At 56.0% G+C, this 10,628-nt stretch overlaps 1 protein-coding gene across 3 annotated transcripts; it reads left to right on the top strand.

Moving 5' to 3' along the window:
• Positions 1 to 110: 110 nt before the first annotated feature.
• Positions 111 to 10,610, top strand: IGLON5 (IgLON family member 5; the record flags this gene model as incomplete). Of its 3 annotated transcripts, XR_004643849.1 has the most annotated exon segments (7): positions 111 to 343; positions 1,922 to 2,041; positions 2,688 to 2,819; positions 2,982 to 3,102; positions 8,453 to 8,607; positions 9,191 to 10,167; positions 10,235 to 10,610. XR_004643849.1 is itself a non-coding variant. In XM_034756865.1 (6 exon segments), coding segments are annotated over 6 exon segments (859 nt in total), but the record flags the coding sequence as incomplete, so codon positions are not given.
• Between the last annotated feature and the right edge of the window lie 18 nt (positions 10,611 to 10,628).

Below are 10,628 nucleotides of genomic sequence, written 5' to 3'. Positions count from 1 at the left end.
GGGCTCCCCGGTGCCCCTCACTCCCGACCCGCAGCCCCCTGCCAGCCCAGCCGGGGGCTCCCCGGTGCCCCTCACTCCTGACCCGCAGCCCCCGCTGTCTCTGCCCCCAGCTGTTCCATCGACGAGGAGGTGACCCGGGTGGCCTGGCTAAATCGCTCCAACATCCTGTACGCCGGGAACGACAAGTGGTCCATCGACCCGCGGGTCCAGCTCCTCACCAACAGCCCGGCCGAGTTCAGCATCGTCATCGCCAGCGTGGACGTGTGGGACGAGGGGCTGTACACCTGCTCCTTCCAGACCCAGGCCAAGCCCCACACGGCCCAGGTCTACCTCATCGTGCACGGTATGGGGCGGGGGAGGGGCGGGGCTGGGGCAGAGGGTGGGGGGGCTGGGCAGTGATGGGGATGGGGTTGTGGGGATGGACAGGATCAGGGAGAGGAGGGGGAGCCTTGGGGTGGGGGAATGTGCTGGGATGGGGGGATGGGGGTGTGGGGCTGGGCAGGGATGGGGGATTGTGGGTGTGGGGCTGGGCAGGGATGGGTCGGGAGGTGGGGGGGTGGGCAATGACTGGGGTGGGGGGATGGGCAGAGATGGGGATGGGGTTGTGGGGCTGGGCAGGGATGGGTCGGGAGGTGGGGGGGTGGGCAATGACTGGGGTGGGCGGATGGGCAGAGATGGGGATGGGGTTGTGGGGATGGGCAGGGAGAGGAGGGTGGGGGCCTTGGGGGTGGGGGTGTAGGGCTGGGCAGGGACGGGTTGGGGGTGGGGGGATGGGCAGTGACTGGGGTGGGGGGATGGGCAGAGATGGAGGAGCGAGGACCAGTGGGGGCAGGGGATGGGGAGGGGGAGTCTGTCCAGCGATGCACGGCCGAGAGGGGAGGGGGAATTGGGGGCTGGTGGGGGATGTGGTGGGGGATGGGTGGATGGTCCATGGGGCGCTGCACAGAGATCTATGGGGAAGCTGGGGGGTCGGGGGTCCCAGCAGGGGCAGGGCTGTCTCCTGCTGTAGGGCTGGTGCTGGACCCACGTGTGTGTCCATCCCTAGTGCCTGCGACGCCCCCACCCCCCGCCCAGGACCCTGTCACTTGGGGCTGAGTTTGGGACGTCAGTGCCCCTGCGCCCCGCCCCAGAGCTGGCTGCATTTCAGGCCCAGGCCAGGGGGCCCTGGAGACCCAGCCTCGTGTGATTGGAGCCAGGCACCGTTTGGAGGTTTTGCCGGCTCAGCTGCCGCCCCCCAGGTGCCTGCGGCGCCAGGAAGTGGGGACAATGGAGCCTGATTAGATCCGGGGGGGACAATTGCGGGATCCCTGCCGCAGCTGTTCACCGCTTCGCCCTTATTGGCTGCGGCCCTCGTCGTTCGGCCAATCAGCTCGCACAATGGGCCTTGTTAGCGAGGCTGGGGGAGACTCACGTCAAGGGGCGGCTTTTTTTGGCTTTTCTACCAAATTGTCCCATGGGGGGGGGGAGGAGTCCAATGTTAACACCCCCTGCGCCGCCCGGCACTGAGATGCGGCCACCTCTGGGGTGAGGCACAGGGACTGGTTACACAGGGACCCCTCACCCAGCCCTGGGATGCAGCCACCTCTGGGGTGGGGTGCAGGGGCTGGTTATACGGGGACCCCTCGCCCAGCCCTGGGATGCAGTCACCTCTGGGGTGGGGTGCAGGGGCTGGTTATACGGGGACCCCTCGCCCAGTGCTGGGATGCAGCCACCTCTGGGGTGGGACACAGGGGATGGTTATACAGGGACCCCTCGCCTGGCTCTGAGATGCGGCCACCTCTGGGGCGGGGCGTCTGGGTACCAGCCCCACTCGGTCAACCCCTAGCACCAGGCATGGGGGCTCAGAGAGGAGGGCGCCCCCAGAGTTCGGAGGCTGGCGCTGCTCTCACTGCTCTCCCCTGCCCCCCCCCACCTCCCGCAGTGCCGGCTCGGATCACGAACATCTCCTCCGCCGTGACGGTGAACGAGGGGAGTGACGTGAGTTTGCTGTGCATGGCCACGGGCAAACCAGAGCCCACTGTGACCTGGAGACAGCTGAGAGGTAAGAGGGAGCGGGCCGGGGAGGGGGCGATGTGCAGATGGTGGGGGGGGAAGGTGAGAGAGGAGGGGGAGGGGAGGAGTAGGCGGGGATGATTGGGAGAGGGGACAATGTGGGGGGTGGATCAGGGCAGGGGGAGATGGTGGGGGATTTGCCGGGATGTGGAGGGAGGGAGGTTGGGCGGGCTGAGGAGAGAGGGGATCCAGGTGGAGCGGGGGCTGGGGGGACTTGGAGCTGTCATGGAGGAATCAGACAGGAGCTCGGCCGGTGCCCCTCACTCCCGACCCACAGCCCCCTGGGCACCCCGACACCCTGCAGCTCGGCCGGTGCCCCTCACTCCCGACCCGCAGCCCCCTCGGCACCCCGACACCCTGCAGCTCGGCCGGTGCCCCTCACGCCCGACCCGCAGCCCCCTGGGTACCCCGACCCCCTGCAGCTCGGCCGGTGCCCCTCACTCCCGACACCCTGCAGCTTGGCCGGTGCCCCTCACTCCCGACCTGCAGCCCCCTGCTGGCCCAACCCTGGCAGATGGTGGCCGTTCCTCAGGAGGTGTTGATAACTGTTGTGTTGTTGTGTGTTTTTTTTCTCGTGTGTAAGTCTGTGTTTGTGTCTGTCTCCCCCCCGCTCCACATCTCCTCCCCACACACAGACGGGTTCACCAGCGAAGGGGAATATCTGGAAATCACCGAGATCAACAGGCAGCAGGCCGGGGAATACGAGTGCGTCACGGCCAACGGTGTCTCTCTGGCCGACAGCAAGAGGGTCCTGATCACAGTCAACTGTGAGTCAACGTTTGGGCTTCCCCCTCTAGGGGGCGCCGGCTCCCGTCCAGCCTCAAGGCGGAGACTGGCTGGCTCAGTGGGGCAGGCAATGGAATATGGGGCCTTTCCCCTCTAGGGGGCGCCAGCTCCTCTCCTTTAATTCCTTCGCTTTCTCCTCTCAGACCCTCCCACCATCAAGGACGTGAAGGACGCCTATCCCCCCATGGGGAAGCCGGCACTGCTGAGATGTGAGGCCATGGCCGTGCCCCCTGCCGAATTCGAGTGGTTCAAGGATGACAAGCAGTGAGTGACCCTCCTTCCTGGCCACGCCCACCCCCTCCAAGAACGGGCCCTGTTGGCCTGCCCCACGGATGACTGACGTCCAATCAGCGAACTCTGGCCTCTCGTTGGCCATGCAGCATCATGTGATCTGTGGTAGACTGAATGTCAAAATTCCCCTCCCAGTGAGATCTGAGCTGTGAGAGTCTCCTCCAGGAACGATTTAATCCCCTTTCCGGGGCTCTCTGTCATTGCTGTTTTTTTGTGTTGGTTGTTGGATGATCGTTGCTACGTTGGGTTGGTTGATTGATGGTTTGTTGACTTGGTTGGCTGATAGTTTGTTGAGTTGGTTGAAGGGTTGATTATTGGTATTGATCTGTTGAGTCAGTTGGTTTGTGGGGTCGGTTGTTGGGCTGGTTGATTGATGGTTTGTGTAGATGGTCGGTTGTTGGGCTGGTTGATTGATGGTTTGTGTAGATGGTCGGTTGTTGGGCTGGTTGATTGATGGTTTGTGTAGATGGTCGGTTGTTGGGCTGGTTGTTGGGCTGGTTGATTGATGTTTTGTGTAGCTGGTCGGTTGTTGGGCTGGTTGATTGATGGTTTGTGTAGGTGGTCAGTTGTTGGTTGGTTGTTGGTATGTTTGGTCAGTTGGTTGGTGGCTGGTTTGCAGGGTTGGTTGTTGGGTTAGTTAATTGATGGTGTCAGGGCTGATTCCCCACTCTGGCACTCCGAGTGCAGAAGGTGGAGGACTCCATGGATTCTAAACATTAATACCGGCCACTCCAGACTTGTGTTACACTCCCAAGGTTACAGCTTCTCTCTGACCTTGGCTTGGTAAACGCTGCCACCACCCAGAGGACACAGAGGAGTCCAGAAGCCAAAATGAAGAAATTAACCTGATTGTGTCTATTTAAACATTCCCTGTCCCGGTGATTTCTTCGTGAATTTTCATACCTGGTTCAAACCTTACACAGCATTGCTGCTATTAGCATGGTTGCTCTGTGTCCCCCCAGGCCATTGGTTTGATGGTGGTAACGGGTGGCAACCAAGTGGTTCACCCCATGAGCTTCCCAAAGACGTTTCATGGTCCCTGCCAGGAAGTTGGTCCCTGAATCCGTAAGAATGTCGGAGGGCCAACCTACCCCGGCAAAAATGTCTGCCAATGCCTGGCTCACGCTTTTAGTGCTGGTGTTGCTTAGGGCTACTGCTTCCGGCCATCAGGTGGCAAACTCCATGAAAGTCAGTACGTACTGCTTTCCTCTGGGTGTCTTCTTAGGGAAAGGACCCAGAATATCCACAGCTACTCGCTGAAATGGGACATCAATTCTGGGAAGTGGCTGGAGAGGGGCTTTGACCTGGTCTTGGGGCTTTCCCACTCGTTGGCACACCTCACAAGACCGGACACAGGTAGAAACATGCTTGCCCATTCCCTCCCAGTGGAAGGACTTCCCCAAACAGTCCTTGGTCCTGTTCACGCCAGCATGGCCACTAGCGTGATCGTGGGCTAAACTCAAGAGCTTTTCCCTGTACTTAGTTGGAACTACCAACTGTCTCTGAGGACGCCAGTCTTCCTTGTGCCCACCCGAAAGGGTCCCCTTGTGTAAGAGTCCCCCTTCTATAACAAAAATGGACCTATTAGAAGAGCTGAGAGGCGGTGGGTCGCTCTGTGCCACCGTCCAAGCTCCCTTGAGTCTCTCATCCGCTTCCTGCTCTGCCTGGAACTTCTCCCTTGACGCTGGAGACATCAGTTCCTCGCTCGGTTGGGTACTTGGGCTTGGTCCCATTGGAAGCGATGCAGGTGCTGGGGGGTGTCTCCGTCGACTGTGAACCGCTCTCCACCAGTGCACTGGATTGTATTTCAGGCTCCGGTTGAGCCTCTTGCACCGGTGTAGCTGCTGTGGCAGGTGCAGGCTCTGTGGCGCCCTTTGGCGCTGGTTCCCCTGACTCTGGTGAGGTGGCAAGCACAGCTCCGGTGCTGACTGCTCCACCAGTTCCAATCCTTGGGCTGGATTTACAACCGCTGCCATAGACTCTGGTCTGGGGCCTGGTTCCACCATCTCTGGCTGGGTCCCTGTAGGAGGCCCAGGAATGGAGTTAGCTGTGGAGGCCCGTTTAGCCTGGCTGCGGGTGACCATCCCCACCCGTTTTGTTAGCCTCACATGGTTGGCTAAGTCTTCTCTTAGCAGATGGGAATGGGATAATCGTCATAGACTGCAAAAGTCCATAGTCCTGACCAGCCCTTGTATTGGACAGGCAACCTGGCTGTCGGCAAGTTAAAACAGTTAGCTTAAAGGGTTGCCCCATCGCTTGGGCCTCCGGGTCAATGAATTTGGGGTCCATCAGGGATTGGTGGATAGCTGACACCTGTGCTCCAGTGTCTCTCCACACAGCAATCTTCCTCCCGCCCACACTCACAGTTTCCCTTCGCTCTGGGGGTATTTGTGAGGCATCTGGGCCTGAAGGTTCTTGGTGGGACCCCGGGGTGATGAGTTGTAGTCGGCTGGTGCTCTTGGGGCAGTTGGCCTTTACATGCCCCAGCTCATTACATTTGAAGCATCGCCCAACTGACTGTGGGCTGGGGTGAGGTGGGTGGTTGGAGAGTGAGGTAGTGGGACAAGAGGGCATCGGGGGTCTCCATGGCTGTGTGGAGGTCTCCTCCTTGTGAGGTGGGGCTTTGGGCTGACCCCAATGGTGGGGGTTGTCTCGGGTTGCCCCTTCTGGTATCCGCACCAACTGCTACTAGCTTTCTTCTTCTCCGCCATCTCCACCCATTTGGTTCCGATCTCCCCCACCTCGGTTACAGTTTTGGGCTTCCCATCTAGGATGTACCTTTCGATTTCCTCAGGAACCCCCTCTAAGAACTGCTTCATTTGCATTAGGAGAGACAGATCCTCCAGAGATTTAACACTTGCTCCTGATAGCCAGACATCCCAATTTTTCCCAAGGTGGTGAATGTGTCAGGGAAATGCCACGTCTGGTTTCCACCTTAGGGCTCTGAACCACCGATGGGCATGCTCGGGTGTTAGCCCCAGTCTGATTCTGGCCTTGTGTTTAAAACATTCGTATCCGTTCATGTGTTCCTTAGGCATGTCAGCTGCCACCTCTGCTAAGGGTCCACTGAACTGTGGTCTCAGCTCCACCATATACTGGTCTGTAGAGAGGCTGTACCCAAGGCAGGCCCTTTTGAAATTTTCGAAGAAGGCCTCTGTATCATCGCCTCCCTTGTATGTGGGGAATTTCTTGGAATGGGGAGCGGTACTTGGAGAAGGACTGTCAGGGTTACCTGGTGGACCCAGCTTAGCCCTTTCCAGCTCTAAGCGCTTCAGCTCTAACTCCACCTCCAAGCGCTTCGCCTCTCTTTTGTCCTCCGCTTCCCTGCATATCATCGGTAGGAAGAAATCCCTGTCTTCCGCAGTCAGAACTCGGTCTGGGTTAAGGGCATCCCTCCAGCTTGGCACCATGATCTCGGTCGGGGGGAGAGCTGACCCTTCCCTCCTGGGAAGTCCTCTTTTCCCCCATCCCCTCCCTGCATTCCCGTCATGGAGCTGGATGTCTGGGCTTGATCTGGGTCTGACTTCCCTGTGCCGTGCCGCTTTGGGAAACCTGGTCATTCCAGGGTTTCCGTGCCTGACCTCAACTTCATGTACAGGCTGCCCTACTCTAGCTTAACTATTTTGTTGCCACGAAGCTAGAAAAGAAAAGAAAAATAAACGGCTTGTTGGACTCCCTGACTGATCCCTTGCAGGCTGATCCCTTGGCCTGTTCCCCCTCAGGCAGCAAAGAGAAGAAAAGAAAGGAAAAAACCTCCCTGACTTTCAAGCAGCCAAAAGGAAAAATGTGTCCTTTTAAAATCCTGAGGGCTGTGCTTCTGGTTCAAAATGATCCCACTTCTGCCACCATGTCAGGGCTGAATCCCCCCCGGCACTTCGAGTGCAGAAGTGGGGCCCGCAGGGATTCTAAACATTCATACAGGCCACTCCAGGCTTGTATTAAACTCCCCAGGTTACAGCTTCTCTCTGACCTTAGCTTGGTAAACGCTGCCACCACCCAAATGCAAAAAACCCCTTGGACCCACGAAGAGGCACTTGGGAGTTCCTCCCTGTGGGGCACCCTCAACCCTTTCAAAAATCAAGCACCCAAAATAGCTTTCTTGGGGGTTCATCTTAAAGGTTACAAGCAAACAAAAGCATCTGGGGTTAGCACAGAGGGGTCCACAAGCCAAAATAAAGAAATAAACCCGATCGCGTATATTTAAACATTCCCTGTCCCAATGATTCCTTCCAGGTATGGAAAATAATTTTTCATACCTGGTTCACACCTTACACAGCATTTCTGCTATTAGCATGGCTGCTCCTGTCCCTGCAGCCCAGAGAGACCAACAGACAAAGGGAAAGTTTCTTTCCCCATTTTATAAAGTTCTACCTTCCCATTGGCTCTTTTGGTCAGGTGCCCACTTTTTTTTTCTTTACATGGGGGACTTTTTAACCCTTTTCAGATAAAGCAAGCAGGGAACAGACCAAGAGGGATTTTACAGCTAACTGGCTGGCTGGGTTTCCATCAAAGGGAGCTCCCCCCCCCTTTTATTTATCACAGGTGGTTTGTTGAGTTGGTTGTTGGTGTGTTGGGTTGGTTGTTGGGATAGTGAATTGATGGTTTGTTGAGTTGGTTGTTGGTATGTTGGGTTGGTTGTTGGGTTAGTGAATTGATGGTTGGTTGAGTTGGTTGTTGGGTTAGTGAATTGATGGTTGGTTGAATTGGTTGTTGGTGTGTTGGGTTGGTTGTTGGGTTGATGGTTGGTATTTTGGGTCATTTGATTGTTGGTTTATTCAGATGGCTGGTTGGCTGTTGGGTTGATTGTTGGTTTGTAGGCTACTATTGTTGTTTGACACCTGAGTTCCTTGTCGATTGGTTAGTTGGCTGTTTGATATTAGGGTTCTTGGTGGTTGCTAGTTAATGGTTGGTTGATCTATTGGGTTGCTTGGTGGTTTCCTGGTTTTGTTTGGTGCATTGGTTGTTGGCAGGTTGGGTTGTTTGCTGGGTCTGTTGTTGGTTGGTTGGTTAGGTTGGTTCTTGGGCTGGTTGTTGGTGCGTTGGATCGGTTGTTGGTTTGGGGTTGTTGGGATGGTTGTTCGGTGGATTGTTACTTTGTCAGGTTGGTTGTCAGGTGCCCCTCACTCCCGACCCGCAGCCCCCTGCTAGCCCAGCCCTAGTCTCCCCCATCTCTGCCAGTGCCCCTCACTCCCGACCCGCAGCCCCCTCTAGCCCAGACGCTTCTGTAGTTTGTCGTGTTTCATGCTGGTTTGCTGATAAATCCCCTACCAGGTGTGAAACTGTGAGATCTTGTAATGCTCCCCCCTCTTTGCCCCCGACCCAGCAGACTCTTCGGGGGCCTCGAGGGGCTGCGGATCCGGAATGAGCGCACGCGTTCCATGCTGCTCATCGACAACGTCACCGCTCGGCATTATGGGAACTACAGCTGCCTGGCCTCCAACAATCTGGGGGTCTCCAATGCAAGCCTGCGGCTGATACGTACGTCCCCCTGCCCTGTACAACGGCTGGTCCTGCCCACTGTCATTCACCGCTGGCCCCACCCACCATTCCCCACAGCCCCCGCCCACTGTCCTTCACCACTGGCCCCAAAAGCCCCGCCTATAATTCACAGCTTGCCCTGCCCTCTATCTTTCAAGACTGGCCCAGCCATAAACCCCCCTATGGGGTATAGTAACATTTAGATAGACTGTCCTGGCTCCCAGCCCCCCTGCTCTAATCACTAGACCCCACTCCCCTCCCAAACCAGGGATAGAACCCAGGAGTCCTGGCTCCCAGCCCCCTTGCTCTAACCACTAGACCCCACTCCCCTCCCAGACTAGGGATAGAACCCAGGAGTCCTGGCTCCTAGCCCTCCTGCTCTAACCACTAGACCCCACTCCCCTCCCAGACCAGGGACAGAACCCAGGAATCCTGGCTCCCGGCCCCACCAATCTAAACCACCTTCCTCTAAAATGCTAAAGGCCAGTGAAGTACTTCAAATGCTTCTGAAAATCACCCTTGGTGCCCCCAGGCCCTTGAAAGTCTTGTCCCTGGTGTGAGATCCTCTTTCTTCTTTCGCCAGGCCCCGGTTCTGTGGAAAACGTAGCCGTGACCGGGATGGAGTCCCCCTTGTTCCTGGGCTTGCTGTCGTCTGCCTTTGTGACTCTCCTGTTTAAGATCTAGCGTGTTCGGCAGAGGCGGCGGAAGGAGAGGAGGCTCGGGCGGAGAGCGCGCCAGAGAGACCTTCTCCTTTCCGGGAGAGACGAAGAGAGAAAACAAAGAAACAAATCCTATCGAGAACCCCAGCACTGTGAGGGAAACGTGAAAAAAGAAAAAAAAAAAACGACAAAAAAAAAAATATGCATTTCTTTCTACGGCCATTTCCCGTCACTTTCATCCCAGACACTTCCAGCCGGACTTGTTCTAAAAGGACAAACAAACTGACCTGCAAAGACACAGGGTTTTCAAGGGTTAATGGCCAGTGCTTCTGTGCCCCGTGGGGGCCCCCGCAATAGGGCTTGTGGTGAGGGGTTGTTCCCCTGCTCTGGGAGAGTTTGCGGTTCTCAGCTGCCGTGACAGACGAGCTTCGCTGGCTTTTGCAGATGTTGGGAGCTGGGCCTGTCTGTACCACACGCAGTTTTCGAGTGAAGAATTTCCCTAGTTTGGAGCTGAAAAATTCCTCAGCGAACAACGTTTCTTGGGCTGAGAATGACCCTTGTTTACACAGGTTTTGGACTCTGAATTTCCTGATTTCATGAAGCTTTCCGGGCTGAGATTTTCCTTCGCTCACCAAGTTTTCCGGGCTGAGAATTCCCTTGGTTTACACAGATCTGAGGCTGAAAATTTCCTTCCTTCGCAAAGGTTTTCGGGCTGAGACTGGTCCTTGTTTACACAGGTTTGTGGCTGCGAATTAATTAGTTTGCAAAGTTTTGGGGCTGAGAATTACCCTGGTTTGCACACGTCTGAGGCTGAAAACACCCTTCATTCACAAAGTTTTTTGGACTGAAAATCCTTAATTCACAAAAATGTTTGCGCTGAGACTGACCCTTGTTTACACAGGTTTGAGGCTGTGAATTTTTCTAGTTCACAGCCTTTTGGGGGCTGAGACTGGCCCTGGTTGACACAGGTTTGAAGCTAGAAATGTCCTTAGTTCACAAAGTTTTGTGGGCTGAGACTTCTCCTAATTCACACTGGGTTTGGCTTGAGAATCTCCTTAGTTCACAAAGGTTTTAGGGGCTCAGACTTTCCCTAGTTTCTGCAGGTTTCAGGCTTTCCTAGTTCACAGGGCTTTGTCTTTACCCCAGTTCTGGGGTGCAGATTTATTTCCTTCATGAAGTTTTCTGGGGTGAGAATTTCCCTGGTTTACTGAGCTTTCGGGGTGAGCCTTTCCTTAATCCGACGAGTTTTTTGTGAATTTCCTTAGTGAACAAACCAAACCAAAAAATACCCCCCTTTTAGCTGTGAATTCATAGAATCATAGAAGATCGGGGTTGGAAGGGACCTCAGGAGGTATCTAGTCC

Source organism: Trachemys scripta, chromosome 24 (assembly GCF_013100865.1).
Source record: "Trachemys scripta elegans isolate TJP31775 chromosome 24, CAS_Tse_1.0, whole genome shotgun sequence".
Classification (NCBI taxonomy): Eukaryota; Metazoa; Chordata; order Testudines; family Emydidae; genus Trachemys; species Trachemys scripta.
The sequence above is the reverse complement of the archived record's forward strand: the minus strand, read 5'-3'. Positions and strand labels throughout refer to the sequence as shown.